Source organism: Ranitomeya variabilis, chromosome 2 (genome assembly GCF_051348905.1).
Source record: "Ranitomeya variabilis isolate aRanVar5 chromosome 2, aRanVar5.hap1, whole genome shotgun sequence".
In the NCBI taxonomy this organism is placed as follows: domain Eukaryota; kingdom Metazoa; phylum Chordata; class Amphibia; order Anura; family Dendrobatidae; genus Ranitomeya; species Ranitomeya variabilis.
In genome coordinates, this window is record NC_135233.1 from 36,257,799 (window position 1) to 36,276,050 (window position 18,252).

At 42.2% G+C, this 18,252-nt stretch overlaps 1 protein-coding gene across 1 annotated transcript in view; it reads left to right on the top strand.

The window, feature by feature from the left end:
- Positions 1-18,252, top strand: part of USH2A (usherin) — a 930,843-nt gene that overhangs the window by 122,188 nt on the left and 790,403 nt on the right. The window contains exons 9-10 of the mRNA XM_077281431.1: positions 3,355-3,550; positions 11,609-11,739. Of these exons, the coding sequence (XP_077137546.1) occupies positions 3,355-3,550; positions 11,609-11,739 (327 nt within the window). The remainder of the gene's footprint in view (positions 1-3,354; positions 3,551-11,608; positions 11,740-18,252) is intronic.

Sequence of the window (18,252 nt, forward strand, 5' to 3'; positions counted from 1 at the left end):
GGGTTGTCTTCTGTTTTGGGGCAGGTCATTCCTCTGCAGCCAGAAGTGCAGGGGGCGGTAGCCATTTCTCGCGCCACACTGAGAGTCTCCGCCCATAACACACCCTCCTTCTCCAGGGGTGTAGCAATGGCGGCGCCTTTTGGCGGGAACTTCTGGCGGCCAATGGCGCAGTACAATCTTGCAATAAAGTACAGTAAATCACAGTCTCTAGGCACACATGACCTGATTCTTCAGGCTTAAGTAGATCCTGTTCGTGACGCCAAGTTGGAGCGCCCCCACACCGCCGCAGGGCCGAGGGGTACCCGGAGCCGGGCCTCTAGGTCTCAGTCCTGGGGTTGTCACGGTGGCTAGACCCGGTCCGTGGCCCTGTCTGTCAGTGGGGGACGTCCGGTGCAATAAGCGATGTTGTAGCGGTGCAGTTGTGGGGTGCAGGTCGCGGTAAATAACGAGGACACCAGGTTGCAGTCTCTTTACCTCTTTACTGAAGCTCTCTGGGTCCTCAGTCCGGAATACGGCTCACCAGGCTGCGCAAGTCCGGCCGGTCCAATGGCACTTCCAGAGCTCTCCTTGCAGGTGGAAATCGGTGCCTTCCTTCTAGCGCTATGTGTTGCAGTCCTTCCCTGCTGTGCTTACGGAAAGTACCCCACAACTGTTGTGTCTGTTTCTCGTGTTCCCTCACAACAACTTAATTCGCAATGATCTTCCTCGTCCCTCCAGATACTATGGTAGGAACGCACCCGTATGACGGGGAGACTCGGAGATCTTCCGGGACTCTATCTGCGCCCCTCTCCTGTTGGTACCCCCCTTTGCCTTCCTGGGTGATGCGTGAGACAGTCCGCCTAAAGCTAACTGCCCTGCCGTAGGTCTGAGGTATGGCTTGAAACTCTTTACCTCCTCGGCGTTCCGGCCACCGGTAGTGCGCCTCAGTAAGGTGCTGCCTCTTTCAGCACAACCCTCACTGGTATCTCCTTTCGCTTGATTTCGTTTCTCACTCAGCACAATCTATCTCGCTTCTAGTCCTTTCTTGAGTCCCGCCGCTTCCAGGAGCCTGCGCGGACCCGTTACGTTCTTTCAATGCCAAGCCTCTGCCAGGATCCCACCCCTGGCAGAGACCCTACAGTCTCTCCCTTCACAACACCCCCTGCCACAGGGTGTTGCTCCGTTCAATCCCGTCAGCGTTCTCCCCTAACTTCCTGCCTGACCCCCAGTTTACCCACTATGGTGGGGAGTGGCCTAATGAATAGCACCCTTAGCTCCCCCCGGAGGCCCAGCTGTGAAATGAATTGGTGACTGTGATACCTGCTCAGAGAACTCCTTCAGTGCCATCGAACGCACCATGGCCCCCCTTAGTGGCTGAGCCATGATACTGCAACGACCAGGACTCTGGGGCGCTGCACATGCTCTTGGGTCTCTCTAAATTTCAGAGCATAATAAGAGTAAGATCTAGAAAAAAAATATATATATATTTGTACTCCCGTCACTTCTCCAGCCCCTCTGCTTCTCACCGTCCCGCGTCTTGTCCTCATCGTCATCTTATCACCACCACTAAGCACTGAATCCCAGGCTCCATAAGTTTCAGCTTTACAGGAAGAAATCCAGGACATTTCTGCGCAAAGTCACCAGGACATGAAGTGTGGCGTAACCTTGAGTGCGTACGAATATAAACTTACTGGATCCAATGTGATGAGGCCCCCATGTAAACTTATTGGATCCAATGTGATGAGGCCTGAGCGTAAACTTACTGGATCTAACATGATGAGGCCTGAGTGTAAACTTATTGGATCCAACGTGATGAGGCCCGAGAGTAAACTTACTGCATCCAACGTGAAGAGGCCCGTGAGTAAGCTTACTGGATCCAAAGTGACGAGGCCAGCATGTAACCTTACTGGATCCAACATGATGAGGCCCGCAAGTAAATTTACTGGATCCAACGTGATGAGGCCAGCGTGTAACCTTACTGGATCCAACGTGATGAGGCCAGCGTGTAACCTTACTGGATCCAACTTGATGAGTCCAGCGTGTAAACTTACTGGATCCAACGTGATGAGGCCAGTGCATAAAATTGCTGGATCCAACGTGATTCAGAAGAAGATGAGCTGAGTACCAGACAAGGGACGTTGCAGAGCGGAGAGGATGGAGAGGTGAGCCGTAAGGAGAGTATAAGTATTTTTAATGTATTTTTTACCCTTTTATATTCCTTCAATGCCACCATTTTCCTGAACTGGTGCGGAAACAAATTACAGAATAATCTGCTTTTTAGCCAATGAGTACTTCTGTCATATTTGAGTATAATTCAATTCCACCGTAATTTATTTGCTCATCTCTAATAGCTTCTATCTAAAAAAAAAATCGGCTCCTTTTAATTTGGCCTACTAGACCAACAAAGACCATTTCCCTCTCTGACTCGATCCAGATTTCCTGGCGCCCCATTTATACTCATGGGCGCTATGTGAGGTTCAAAAATGAGAAACGTGGTCCTTTATTATAAGCTTTAAAAAGCCTCAATGATTGTTCAAATTGTCGAAAATATTATAGTTAATATAATGCAAGTCCACATCTATAATAATAAACACATAAATGGAATTTCTAATTTTTTACATTACTAAATACTCTGCTGAGTTGCTCTTAAATATATAACGCTTCCAATCTTAAAAATCCTAAAAGTCCCATTTTTCATTTTATTTTCTAACAATAAGTTAAATTATAATTGAAGTCTCAGAGTCTTTAAGAAACCCCGTCCGCTCTGACATTGGTGCTTTGTGTTTTTTTTCCTGTTAACTTTCTTGCTACTAAGTATACACTGTGTTTTTATGCAAATTTCAGCAAGCTCCGATGCCTCAGGGGATTGCCCTGGAGGGAAATCCAGGCATGGTTTGATTTATGGTACATTTGCAGTAGTTAGTACATTTTACTGCTGTTGTATTACTTTTAGTTAGCCATGCTAACAGCTTTAACTTAAAAATTAAGCCCTTTAAGTGGAACAATATTTATTGTGCCATTACGGGGAAGCCTCTTGGTAGAAGAAGGCATCTACTGGGGTCAAACTTCAAAGAAAAGCGATGCCAACAGACGGACAGGGTCACATGAATATGTATGAGCGTGCTGACTGCGACCCACCGAAGTCATTGTGCAGCACATAGGAGGGTATAAATCCTTATTTTTTCAAAAGGATAAAGAGCCTCAGGCAATTTCGTTCAGTGACTAAATTGTTCCTAAGAGTGAGAATTGGTTAATCCATATTTTCCAAAATTATCACATGAAAGCAAGCTGATAAGCTTATAAATTGAACATGAATGTGAGACTGAAACTCCTACTCTGAATTTCCTTTTTTTTGTGATATTTTTTTGTCTCCAGTGTGATCGCTGCTCGCCCCTCTATAACAACAAGCCTTTTCATCAAGGTGACCATGTGTATGCTTATAACTGTGCGGCGTGCCAGTGCAACAACCATTCATCCAGCTGTCACTATAATGCAAGTGAAGACCCTCACCCTCATGACCACGACCAAGGAGGTGGGGGGGTGTGCGACAATTGCTTGCACAACACCGCAGGTAACTTTTTTCACTACTACAGTATTGCTTTGGGTGGTAGAACTACGCAGAAGAAAATCCTAAGGGAAATGTGAATGTAGATATATTCTTCCTATCTATACCCTTGACTTGTTTGTTTCTTATTTTTGTTGCAACCCAACAGTTATATGGATGGATAGAGTGTAGTGATGAGCGAACGTGCTCGGATTACGTCTTATTCAAGCATGCAAAGTTATTCGAGTATCTTGGGCGTGCTCGTATCTTATGTTCAAGTCCACACGGCTGCATGATTTGCGGCTGTTAGATAGACACAACACATGTGGGAGTTGCCTGTTTGTTAGGGAATCCCCACATGTGTTCAGGCTGTCTAACAGAAGCTAATCGTGCAGCTGCAGGGACTCGACCATAATATATGAGCTCCCGAGAATGCTCGGAAAAGACGTTATCCGAGCACGTTCGCTCGTCACTAATAGATAGATGAAGTCCAAATTGCCTCTTCAGAGAGAAAGAGGACTTGAACTCTAGCTCAGCTCCACCTGTTGGAAGCAGCGATCCTACAAGGCACTATCGTTCCTTTAACGAGCCTTGCAATATGACTTAGGATAAAAGCCAAATCAGAATTTCAATTCACAGACCCTGTGTTTCGAGGTATTGCCCCTCGTCAGTGCAAAGTATGAGAACTGATTTGGCTAGGTGAGAGAGAGGCTCTGTACTGAGGTGTAAGGGGTAACGTTTTTCCTTGTGGAAAGTGACATACCAGCTCTGGCATGCCAATGAAAGGAGGCTTATTCGCCGTGCAATGCCCCTCTGGGAAACGTAATTTGCAAATTGCCTCTTCAGAAAGGAAGAGGACTTGAACTATATAGTGCAACCTGTTGGAAGTAGCGATTCTACAAGACACTATCGACCCTTTAACAAGCCTTGCAATATGACTTAGGATAAAAGCCAGATTAATATCTCAATTTGCAGACACGGTGTTTCGGAGTATTGCCCCTATTGCCATGGCGAATAAACCTCCATTCTAGTGATAAGCGAATGTGCTCGGATAACGTGTTATCCGAGTATCTTGGGCGTGATCGGATAATATATTAGATTCCACGAAGTTGCATCTTTTGCGGCAGTAGACAGTCGCAACATATGCAGGGATTGCCTGTTTGTTTGTTAATCCCCGCATGTGTTGCGGCTGTCTACCACCGAAAAGCATGCAGCTGCAGGGGTTCGAATATATTATCCGAGCACGCAAAAGATACTCAGATAACACCCGAGCATGCTCGGATAACACATTATCCGAACACCTTCGCTCACCACTACTTCTTATATTGGCATGCCAGAACCGGTATGTCACTCTCCACAAGGAGAACCGTTAACTCTTATACTTTAGAATTTAATGAACCTTTTAAAATGCCGTACTGCCAAATGCTGAAAATAATGCAATTCTGCTACAGTTTTCTTTAATTTTAAAGCATGCATCAGTTATCATAAATTATGGCATTAATTATATAGATTTTTACAGTCATAAATATGTAACAGAGGCAATTATTTGATTTCCTTGGTCTTTTATTTATGTAGTTTATTGTTGTGTTTATACTGTTTGTTGTTTTTGTTGTTGTTTCTGGTTTTCTATTAGGTTTAGTTTACTTTTTTTTATAACATGGGGAAATTTCAAATTTTACTGTAAAGGGGAAACCAAACAGTGGTGACCAAAACCAAAAATTAATTCATTCTAATGCACATCTACTGTATAACATGAAGAACCAAGAAGAGTGTGCAGGATGTAATTAATCTCAGTAAAAAATATACATTTTTTATTAAGTCTCATTAAAAATATATAAATAAATGTATAAAAAAATAGCAAAATGCATAGACACAAGAGAGAAATGTCGGGTGAGCCGAAAAAAAGAGAAAAAAAAAATATTTCTCATAAAAATATCAATATAAGACTAAGGAGTCACAGTAAAAAAGAAAAGACAAAAAATTGTCAGGATAATGGTAATATAATATATCACAAGGTGAAAAGATATAATATATCACAAGGTGACAAGACAAGTAGTGGAAGTCACAGTGGATAAAATGGAGTCACCCTGATGGCGTACAGATTCCATAATTGCTTACGAGAGAATAAGAAGGGTGCATTGGCTCATCTACCCAACTCAGGTTTCGCAACTTCTTTGGGTGTTTAACAACTGCTTTTATCTGTAATGCACTGGCCAATATCTACGGTATTTTCTAGGAGATTACCTTGTGTATTTGCAATTTACAGGGTGGGACATGTATATGTAAACACCTAAACAAAATGGGAATGGTTTTTGACATCAACTTCCTGTTTGTGGCACATTAGTATATGGGAGGGGGAAAACTTTTCAAGATGGGTGGTGACCATGACGGCCATTTTGAAGTCAGCCAAAGTTTATTTTTTCCAATGTAAAGAGGGTCATATGACACATCAAACTTATTGCGAATTTCACAAGAAAAACAGTGATGTGCTTGGTTTTAACGTAACTGTATTCTTTCATGAGTTATTTACAAGTTTCTCTTTGTTTACAGCCATTGACATGTCGCAGAGGTTAACACATGAGAAGCGGATATAAATTGTGTTGATGTCTGGTGAACGCAGTACCCGGGTCATTGCAGCAAATTTCAATGCAAGACACCCTACACAAGAAAACTGTCACCATTCCCATGTTATTTAGGTGTATCCATATAAATTGCCCACCCCAAAAAGTTTGCCTCATCACTGAACATAATGTTCTGTGTAAACTGAGGGTTCTGTTCCAGTTTTTGTTTTGCCCATTCTGCAAATTCAGCACACTGATCTGGGTCATCCTCGTTGAGATGCTGCAGCAGCTGGATTTTGTAAGGGTGCCATTTGTGAGTAGCTAATATCCGTCGAAGGGATGTTCAATTGATGCCAGATCGGTGCGCTGAATTTGCAGAATGGGCAAAACAAAAATTGGAACAGGACCCTCAGTTTACACAGAACATTATGTTCAGTGATGAGGCAAACTTTTTTGGGTGGGCCATTTATATTGATACACCTAAGTAATATGGGAATGGTGACAGTTTTCTTGCGTAGGGTGTCTTGCATTGAAATAATAAATAAATAATAAAAAAAATGGTGTGAGAATACCAAACCCCAGTTGTCTGCTTTAGCAAGGCTGGTTGTTAGGACTGGCGGAACGCACCAAGTAAAAGGTGAGATGTTAATAGGTGTGTTCGCAGTCCAGGGTCCACCGTGCAGGTGAGAACCTGCTGCTAGCAAATGGCAGTGCTATATGGCAGTGGAAGCGAACCCTGTTAAGTCACAGAGCCGCGATACCGCACAAAAGAGCACAAGCAAGGAGTCACCGAACTCAGTCCCTAGACTCGGGATTTGAGTCCGTCTAGACTACTTGCGCTCGACACCGCTACTGGGTGTAGGAGGTAAATAGAAATAACAGTATTGAGCACAAGAGTGCGAGCTGTGCCGTGCTGGCAGTCGCCACTAACCACCCAGACGTGGGCTAAGGAACCGCTCTATTGGCGCGTGGCGCCGTACTGGTGGCCACAGCAGTGGACGCTGTTTCGTGTGTTATCACGCTGAGAGTTTAGTCGGGCGCTAGATAGCAGCCATACACCGTATGCTAACAGTCATACAATAGGGATGGGATATTTAACCCCTTAACCCCCGGAGCTTTTTCCGTTTTTTCGTTTTCGTTTTTCGCTCCCCACCTTCCCAGAGCCATAACTTTTTTATTTTTCCGTCAATTTGGCCATGTGAGGGCTTATTTTTTGCGGGACGAGTTGTACTTTTGAACGACATCATTGGTTTTACCATGTCGTGTACTAGAAAACGGGAAAAAAATTCCAAGTGCAGTGAAATTGCAAAAAAAGTGCAATCCCACACTTGTTTTTTGCTTGGCTATTTTGCTAGGTTCACTAAATGCTAAAACTGACCTGCCATTATGATTCTCCAGGTCAGTACGAGTTCATAGACACCTAACATGTCTAGTTTATTTTTTACCTAAGTGGTGAAAAAAAATTCCAAACTTTGCTAAAAAAAAAAAAAAAAAATTGCGCCATTTTCCGATGCTCGTAGCGTCTCCATTTTTCATGATCTGGGGTCAGTTGAGGGCTTATTTTTTGTGTGCCGAGATGGCGTTTTTAATTATACCAATTCGGTGCAGATGCATTCTTTTGATCGCCCGTTATTGCATTTTTATGCAAATCGCGGCGACCAAAAAAACGTAATTCTGGCGTTTTGATTTTTTTTCTCGTTACGCCGTTTAGCGATCAGGTTAATGCTTTTTTTTATTGATAGATCAGGCGACTCTGAACGCGGCGATACCAAATATGTGTAGATTTGATTTTTTTTTATTGATTTATTTTGATTGGGGCGAAAGGGGGGTGATTTAAACTTTTATATTTTTTTTATTTTTTTCACATTTTTTTAACTTTTTTTTTTCACTTTTGCCATGCTTCAATAGCCTCCATGGGAGGCTAGAAGCAGGCACAGCCCGATCGGCTCTGCTACATAACAGCGATCATCAGATCGCTGTTATGTTGCAGAAATACAGGTGTGCTGTGAGCGCCGACCACAGGGTGGCGCTCACAGCATGCCGGCATCAGTAACCATAGAGGTCTCAAGGACCTCTATGGTTACCATTCAGAAGCATCGCCGACCTCCGATCATGTGACGGGGGTCGGCGATGCCGTCATTTCCGGCCGCACGGCCGGATGCGGTAGTTAAATGCCGCTGTCTGCGTTTGACAGCGGCATTTAACTAGTTAATAGGTGCGGGCAGATCGCGATTCTGCCCGCGCCTATTGCGGGCACATGTCAGCTGTTCAAAACAGCTGACATGTCCCGGCTTTGATGCGGGCTCACCGCGGAGCCCTGCATCAAAGCAGGGGAGCTGACGTCGGACGTACTATACCGTCCGACGTCAGTAAGGGGTTAAGGACGACTGGAACTCATCAACACACACACGTATATAAATGTACACTAGCGCATGGCCGTGCGGTCAGGCGAACCTTTTATAGCTGCAGCATGTACAGGACCTTCCCATAAGGACCAATGGGAGGCTGCCACAGAAGCTGAGCACCTTCAGGACCTTCCTGGAGGATCAATGGGATCTGCTGCAGTATCTGAGCATGTGACCCTCGATCTCCAATGGGAGATCTCGCCATGGGCATGCTCAGAAGGGGAAAAGCAGGACTTAGTCCCAAAAGCATCTGCTTGCCGCTGCCCAGCACTGGCTTCAATGGCAGAAGCTGGAAAAGCAGCAGTAACCCTATGCACAGAGTGAGACTGAGCAAGACGCTGGGACCGACGTCTCCGCCGAGCAGGCTCCACTGCGGCAGAAGAAGAATGGGAGACCGCAGCAGAGATGGCCTGAGATTCCCCCTGTGCAGAGGCGGGAACTCGACCCCCAACACTGGTTGTCAGAAATGGGGGGACCCATGCCGTTTTTTTATTTATTTAAATAATTTTAAAAACAGCATGGGGACTCCTCTATTCTTGATAACCAACCTTGTTATAGCTGACAGCAGAGGGTTGCAGCCCGCAGCTATCAGTTTTGCCTGGCTGGTTATCAAAAATACAGTTTCAAAAAGCCACTTTTTTAAATTATTTATTTAGCGTGCCGGCGCCAGCTGAAGAATACTCCCATCAGCTGCCACCTGCTCTCACTGTTATTAGTGGCAACAGGCGTCGACTGATGGGAGCAGTAGTCCCATCAGCTGACGCCAGTACAGGAGGTAAATTTTTACCTCCTATCACAGCTGCAGGCTCACGCTGTTATTTGACAGCGTGAGAACCGCGGCTCTCTGACTGGCGATAATGATTTTACCACAGATCAGAAGCATTGTTTGCCTCACTGTTATGCACATGTCAGCATAGCAAACACTGAATGTTTGGGGCCCCCATTCAAATGAATGGGGTCTGAGTTTGGGTTCGAGTCCGAGTACTTTTCTGGTTCCCAAACCTGAACTTTTTTTTAACTGTTTGGCCGAACCCGACTGACCAGAACATCCAGGGGTCCGCCCTTCTCTAGTCATCAGCCAATGTCTGTCTAGGTACAGTTGCCAAGTGCTACTGGGTGGAAAGAGGATGTAGAGAGGGTGGAATAAGAGGGACCAGAATTTGAGGAAAATTTAGAAAGACGCAACAAGACACAGTTAGGTTGGTGAATTGAGGTGATAGGTCTGTCTAAAAAGATATTTTTCAAGCAAGTTTAAAAATGTGGGGGCTAGATATTAGTCGGGTTGTCCAGGGTAGTGCATTCCAGAAAAGTGGTGCTGCACAAGAGAAGTCTTGGAGATGGAGGTGGGAGTTCAGATTATGGTTGATGTTAATCTTAGATCAGTTGCGGAGTGGAGAGCATGGGTAGGGTGATTGACAGAGATGAGGGAGGAGATATAGGGTGGTGCAGAAGTGTGGAGAGCTTTGTGGGTGAGATAGATGAGTTTGTATTGCATGCTATAGTGAATGGGCAACCCGTGAAATGACTGGCACAGGGTAGATGCATTGGTCTAGCGGCTGGACAAAAATACGACCCTTTCTGCCACATTCAGGATGAAATGGACCGGAAAAAGTCTGAATAGAGGGAGAACGATAAATATAGAGTAACAGTAGTCCAGACAAGAATGAATAAGAGTGACCGTAAGAGATTTTGCAGTTTCAGAGACTAGAAAAGATTGGATTCTGGAGACGTTTTTAAGATGCAGATGATGCGATCAAATGAGCGACTGGTTATAGGGTATCAAGGAAAGTTTGTGGCAAATATAACCCCAAGGCAGCGGGCGTGCTACTTGGGAGTTATGGTTGGACCACCCAAGAGACAAGTCTGTAGTTAGCAGTGCAGTTCTGGTCGATGGTTTTTTTTGTAAGTAAAGGGGTTATGACAGAGTGTTTAAATGAAGAGGGAAAGATATCAGAGGAAAGAGAGAGGTTAATATTTTAGTTAGGAAGGTAGAGACCACTGGGGAAAGAGACTGGAGGAGATGTGAGGGAATAGAGTCACTGGAGTAGGTTGTAGAGCAAGAAGAAGCGAGCAGCCTGGTCACTTCTTCTGTGACAGGCGCGAAGGAGTGTGTAAAAAAATCGTTAGATTTTTTTATCCAGAAAAAATGCATGCTTATTCATCTGCATTGTCATTTGTTTACTAGTCGTTTATTTTTTATGTTCATATGGCATCCTTTACTATACACCAGAAGTTAATAAAACTTACAAGACCCAAATATACAAGTCTCAGAAAATGGCAACAAAAGCAATTTTTTTGTATTACAAATTTAAAAAAAAATTTCACCACTCAAAAAAAAAAAAAACCTATACATATTTGGTATCAAACTACTAGTATTGACCTGGATAATCATATTTCCAGATCAGTTTTACCATATAGTGAACAGGCTAAATTAAAAAAAAAAAGTGAAATTGCACTTTTTTTTTGCAATTTCACCGCACTTGGAACTTTTTTCCCATTTTCCAGCACACTATGAGGTAGAATGAATGTTGTCATTCCAAAGTACAACACGTGCCACATAAAACAGGCCCTCATATGGCTATATTGACAGCAAAATAAAAAAGTTATGGCTCTTGGAAGAAGAGGAAGAAAAAACGAAACTGAAAAAAAAAATGGAAAATGGCCCGGGGAGAAGAGGTTAAGGAGAACAGCAGCATTTACACAAGATAAAAACATTTATGGCAAGTAATAGATATGAATTATTTCATATATTATTTTTTTTAACTATCCTTTATTTTTATGGATATTTATATTTTAAAAAATCACACGCAAGAGCTAGTCTGTTTTGCTGCAACATTTTGGACCCCAGAATTGCACCAATGTGACATTTCTTACCAGAGACACAAGTTTGGGTTGTATAACAGATGGAAGTGAAATGAAGTAAAACACCGTTTGAAACAGGTTGATAGTTTCATATGCTGCGGATCACTACATTGGCAGGTAGAGACGAAAAGGGGCATTAAAATGGACATTCAGTAAATTCTCGTTCCCTCAAAGGAGCATTGTTCTTCTATTGGCTCCTGCAGATCATTTTAATTCCTTTTTTCTACATTAAACATGCACTCATGGTCTCGTTTTAGGAAAAAACTGTGAAGTTTGCAGGATTTTCTTTTACCGGAAATTCGAGTCCGATCCATCTGCCGTTGACATATGCCAACCGTGTGATTGCAATGAGACCGGGACTGCTAGCAAAAGCCAAAATTGTGAAGAGGTAATTATGGCAAGTTATTTATTGAGAAGTCTAAACTTGGGGTTTATTGTTAGAGAATAACAAAATACTAAATGGGTTGTCGAAAATAAGGGGTCTCTTTCCAAAAGCAGGAACACTCTTGTCCGCAGTCCGCAGATTGGTAATGCAGACTTTTTCTCGATTCAGGCAAATTCTCTATTGGTGAATTTTCACATTTTATCGTCTACTGATTTCTTGTTCTAACTTTCTCTCCTTATTAATTTTTCATTTTTTAGCTTAGGGCTCATTTAGACATTTATTTTTCACATACAAGGGTTATACGTGATTTTCACAGATAGCACTTGTACCTGTGATAGTCTATGAGGCTGTTCATACGTCCAAAGAAAACCGGAGAGAAATGTCCGATTAGGATCCTTGGTTCCATGAGAAATTCTCTGATGTCATCCAACTGAGATCCAATGTTCATGGACTGTGACATAGGACAAGGTGGAGAAACTTTTTTTTTCTCCGCAAGAAAAACATATGTGATAAGATTCTGATCAAACTCTGTTCATAATAATTGGTTAATTTTTCCCCTACATGAGAAAAAAAGACCTCTGATTGAGGCTGAATTCTTATATTAGTTGCAAAGTCAAGCTTTTATCACCTATCAGTCCCATATCCTTCGAAAAGAGTGGTAGAGCACATGCATGTCCACTACAGATGAGTAAATCTCTTAAAATTCGATTTGCCAGATTCAACCCAAAAATTTGATTTGCATTTTATGTATACGATGCAAATATCGAAGGTATATAGATTTCTCATAAAATACACTTTTTTCCATATCCCAAGGTATATTAAAAGAATGGAATAAAAAATTAATAAAATATAATGCTCAGCTTGCTCCTGCCCATACTTACCGCCAGATAACCAGAGGGAGTGAACGGAGGATTGGGCGGGAAGTTGGTCACAATTTTGCTGGATTCATGTAATTTAAATATAAAAATTCTAGCAAATATGACATTTTGGTGAAAATTATTGCAAATTCGATTTGTTCTGATTTCATTTGCTCATGTCTAATGACGATCAATTCATTCAAACTTCATCAAATCAGGGGACTCGGGTTCCCTGTTTTAGTGATTGGTCCCCAGCAATTATACTATCGACAGAACAGGTGATAAATGTTTGCTATGAGATAACCTCTTTAAGGGCAGGTTCACACGTTCAGTATTTGGTCAGTATTTTAATAGAAACATATGCACCACTTCTTACTTTTTACCCACTCCTGATTTTGGCTTACAAATACTGATGTAAAATATTGACCAAATACTGAATGTGTGAAGACGGCCTGAAGAGAATCTCTCAGCTCTCCTGACGTGTCTGTTTTAGTAAGTACTTGAATTCCTCATGAAATAATTGCAGAACATGTTTTCTTAGAACTCTGTATTCTAATATTCCTCTGTTGCTCTTCTCACAAACTTATGAATAAAATGACAATTGCATTTGGGGGGGTGTCCATACAGTCTGGCACTGATTGGACATTGTCCAAATCACTGATTGGATTTTGTGGGTGTGTCCATACAGTCTGGCACTGATTGGACAGTGGGAGAGGGTGCAGTGACACGCCCACCTCTGGCAACACCCACCTGTCAATTCATTTATTGTTTGGTTGTAGGAATAATGGAGGACTGGCACATGGAGATATAGGAAAAGAAGCTTCGGAATTGGTATATTACATGGAATACAGTTAATTTCTGGAACAGATGTGTCAGGAGTGGTGACAGGTCCACCTCCAACGTAAATGTAGAACATGTTAAAGGTTACTTGGTACATTTAGAAGCAAACATTAAAAGGGGAGAAAGCGGTGTATTAGACACGTGAAACGCGCGTCGGGGCTATCCACACCTGGCCCAGGGTCCTTCAGCTTCTGCCCGCGGTAAGTCTATGTCCCTCTTTTGGTTCCATTCTGAACCTATGTATTTGGTACCTATTTTGTGAGGGTTTGGCCTGCCGTTTCAACATATTATTGCACTAGGCACTTTACCTTCTATGCACAGTCGGGCAGTTGCAATTGTTGGTCCCCTGGTTTCTCTGTTTTCCTCTTTGCATATGTTTTATTTCATACACTTGTGATGGTACTTTCTGGTGTATTTGGTTCACTTTGATATTATTAATAAAATATATTTTTAATCTATTATACCTGGTTGCTCCTATTTCCTTCTTTCATATATAATAATAAATTGTACTTTGGATCCTATCTTTGCCAGCCGCCCCTTGATTTCTTAAAGTGATAGGCACAACATAATCTTAGTGTCCAGTTTTCTTTTCTACCTTACAATGTAATGATCTATAGCTTACTATGGATACTGAGATAAACTGGGTAAAATTCCCTCTACAGAAAAATGCCCCAGTCCACCCACTGTGCAGGAAACTGTAGCCCAGCTTATTTCAAGAGAATGAGGCTATGCTAACATTCCCTTCTTCATTGGTGCTGGGGGTTCAAAAAAAGTTTGTAAGGACTCTTCATTCTCAATAACATTGTGGGTTCCAACCGTTGGATTGCTATCAATATGAAAGTGATGGCATGTCCTGGCAAGTGTCTGAGTTTTGTGGTCAGGTATGGCACTGTGGGCAGGAAAGGCAAACAATCACATTTCTTATATGCTTCAATGAGGTACACAAAAAACCATAGAAAGTCTGCTACCACCTGGAGGCTGACACTAATACTTCTTAAGAAAACAAGTTACACCTGTCCTGTCAGCACCAAGATTTTCATTTTAGCTTAGCTTTTAGTCAACATTTTTCCAGACCTCATTCCTCTGCATTGGCGGACGCAAGTCTTGGCAGAAGGATACTAAAAACTTACCTGGTAAAATGTGCTCAGGTAACCTCAGAGATTGCTATTCCCCCTTCTGCAATATTATGAGTTTTACCACCCCTGGGACTACTTTTAGACATCATGTTTTTTTGTGTCTCCCATTGAAGAGTCCAAGAAAAGAGGATTTTTGGTACTCACCATAAAATCTCTTTCCCATAGACTTCATTGGAGGACACTGCTACCTTCCTTGTTTTGGTAGTCTTTGTTTTGCTTCTCCTACTTCTTTTTGTACTAACCGAAGAGCTGAGTGTCAGGCCAAGGCAAAGGCGAAGGCAGGCCAAGTGTAGCCTGTTGGGGAGTAGACAACTTTTATCTTAAGATGTATTTAGTGTCAGCCTCCATGTGGTATCAGACTGCCCATAGTTTCCCGTGTTCCGCAAGTAAGGCTGTGATAAAGAGCTTTCATGGTGAGTACCAAAAATGCTCTTTTTTCCTAATCCTGTTCAATTCCGTAAGTTTTTTATTTTTATAGTTCTTTTTACCAGACTTTGTTCTGATAATTGGTGCCACCAGTCCAATCTGTAAGAGATGACATATCCCAGCAATAAGCCATTACTAACCATGGTGGGAAACCCCTGTCTCACAGTGACATTGACATTAACTGTAATGCTTGTTGGCTTGCCTGCGATAATTAACATGCATACATAGAACCAAATAAAGAAATGTTGAACAGAGCTGCAATGAACGGCAGCAACTGAGGCCGAGGGAAGTGATTAAGATGCATTAAAGATGGGATTAATAAGTCAGAAGTGTAAGAGCTGCAATGAATTAGATGATTCAGAAAGAAGCCATTCACAGTAATGGTTGTAGATCTGACCTGAGAGAGATGGAATTGTACAAGGTGTAAGGTTTTAAGTCATGAAAATTAATTAGCCTGTTAAAGGGATCGGTTTTTAAAGTTATTTCGCCGAAAAGAATAGCATAATTTCCCGTTATAATTTTCTACTTTCAGCTTTCTGTAGAAAGTAAAAGTCAGAACAGGAAGGTTCATACATAGTAATATCACAGATCCTCGTCATATAGAGCCATAATACAGTGTAAAAAGCAAAGTTCAATGTTCCTGGTCCTCAATGGAAATTCTGTAACACCTACCATGCACCATGACACTGGTGTACTTGGGGTCTTGGGTCCAATATCTGCTGCTGCAATCTACAGTTATGCCCAAGTATAGCACCAAAAGACGGGTTGAGTTATAATGTGACTCCATGCTTGGATGCATAGAGTTATTTTGTCATGGGTTCATGCAGATTCAATGAGAAGAATATTGAAGTATTGCACCATCATGTGTCTTATTAATACGTGAGTTTCCTCTAGAAGCTTTGTCAGGGGGCAAACCTGTGTTTTATAGAAGCAAAATAAAGCTGCATTCAAGCAATCAGTTTTCTGCGGATCAGTTTCAAAGTTATCAGGGTGACTTTGATTGAGGCTTTGGAGATAGACTTGCTAAGGACAGTATTTCACAAAATGCCAAATTGTTGGTTGTTGAATGCAATGGTATCAAAAGAATACCCAGAACGGGTTGAAGGAAGTCAAAATATCCAAAAAATGGGGATCTTGTTGGTATAAATCACTCATTGATGAAAGGGGTCTGATGAGGTCTTCAAATTAACACCTCATTGATTCTTCACACTGATGGACTTTAATGACCAGTTAAAGTGCTAGTGATGTCTAAATAAACCAGTAAGATGAGCAAAAGTGCAAAAACTTTTATCACTGAGCTATGGAAAAACCTGGTCAGATAAATCCAGGTTACTGTTGCACCATGCTGATAGCAAAGTCAGGATTTGGCATAAGCTGCCAGAATTGTCCTGTCGGGTGTGCACAGGTCAGGCTGGTGAAGGTGAAGTAATGGTGTAGTGAATGTTTTCGTGGCACCCCCAGGGTCTTCTGATGCCTATGGATGGATATTTGGAAAGTAGGAATTACCTAAGCATTGAGTTCGTCCCTTCGTGGCATCAATTTCCTATAAGGCAGAAGGACCACGTGCTATGTCAAATGGATTGTACAGTCATGGATTAGTTCCAGGAACATGATGGTGAGTTTTCCTTACTTCTCTTGCCTTTTCAGTCCCCAGATCTTGATCCCGTAGAGCATCTCTGGGGCGAAGTACAAAGTGCTGTACCGAGCTTATCATTACCTCCTATTGAAATTGCAACTGTGAGAAACATTCCTGTCCACAAGGGCCAATATTCAACGCAACAGTGAATTACCGATCAACGGAGGTCCCTTGAGCTACTAGATGGGTGTCACTAAAGTGACCATTCAGTATATGCACTAAAATGTGCACTATTCAGTGTGTAATTAAGAAATTGTTCTTTCATGGTTACCCTGTTGACTTAACCACTTCATCCACCACCGTAGCCATCTACAGTACTTACTGTATCATCAATCCTCTGTATACAACTCTAAGAAGGTATGTGACATCTATGGTGACTTCACATAACCACTACAGCCAGTCATAGCATGGGGGATGGCAATCATGGCACAACCATTGGAAAACAAAGTGACAGAGCCGTACCATCATAGCCATCATAGGTTGACGTGGTTCCTTGGCTTCATCTTGGATGTCCTTTCACCACCGACTATATTCTATGCAAGAGATCATGGTGAATGGGGGCAGTAAGAATGGTTTTTTTAAAAAAATCTTAAGTGATATATTTACAATTCAAGGCACTTTCCATGAGAGCCAGCCCTTCATCTTTTGGGTGAATTCCAATACCCATGAGTTACACCAATAAAAGACATAGGACTATGAAGCAACATGGGGCACAACTGAACATACACAGTTGATGCTCCTTGCTTGACCAAGCAGTGATATCTTACCAATTTTTGCCAGGGATGGGGCATAACATTTGCTGAAGACCAAGCCATTGACCCCAGTAATCAAACATTGATGTATCCATGATGTAGACCATTTTTTTAGTCTTTTAAAATGTCTCTAAGATGTAATGCCAGACATAGCCTATAGTAGAGTGTGGCACTGAAAAGTAGGTGATCCTTCAGAAGGTATGTGTACATAGGGTCTTTAAGAAAGGGATGGACCAGCCAAAGTTTTTCTAGGCAAAGCAGCTTCAGGATAAAATACAGCAGACTTCTCTGGTGGCTTTGTGGTCACTTTTGTTGAGGCTCTGCCGCCGCCATCTTTTTTGGCCTCTAATTTCGTAAGCTCACTTTAAAGGCCTAAAACTGCACTTTAGATAATGTTTCCAATTACCAGGGATATAATTAGTTTTACTTTTTGCATCTGTTCTCATGTACTTTTTGCCTTTTGCTGATGCATTTATCTGATTCTCATCTTCACAAAGAATCCGTGGTACGTGCTCAGCTAACCTTCATATGATTAAGCAGGTCACAAATAGTTAACCATAAAAAAGCGTTAATGCCTGCGGCATAAACCATCTAAATAGACAGAGAAGAAGCAAAGAAGGAAACGGGAAAGCAAAGAGAAATCAATAGCTGATTCTATGATACAACACTGTGATTTCCCAGCCAGAGGAACATAGAGAAAAGACCCCGCTAGGCCGAGGGCGGAATTGACACAGGAGCAGTCAATTTTCTCTAAATGGATCTAATTCTTCAAAAAGGGATTATTTCAGATAAGAAGGAAGAGTCGGCCTCTTAACAGTATATGAAACATTTATTTAACCCATAAACAGCCTGAGACATTTGTTTGCATT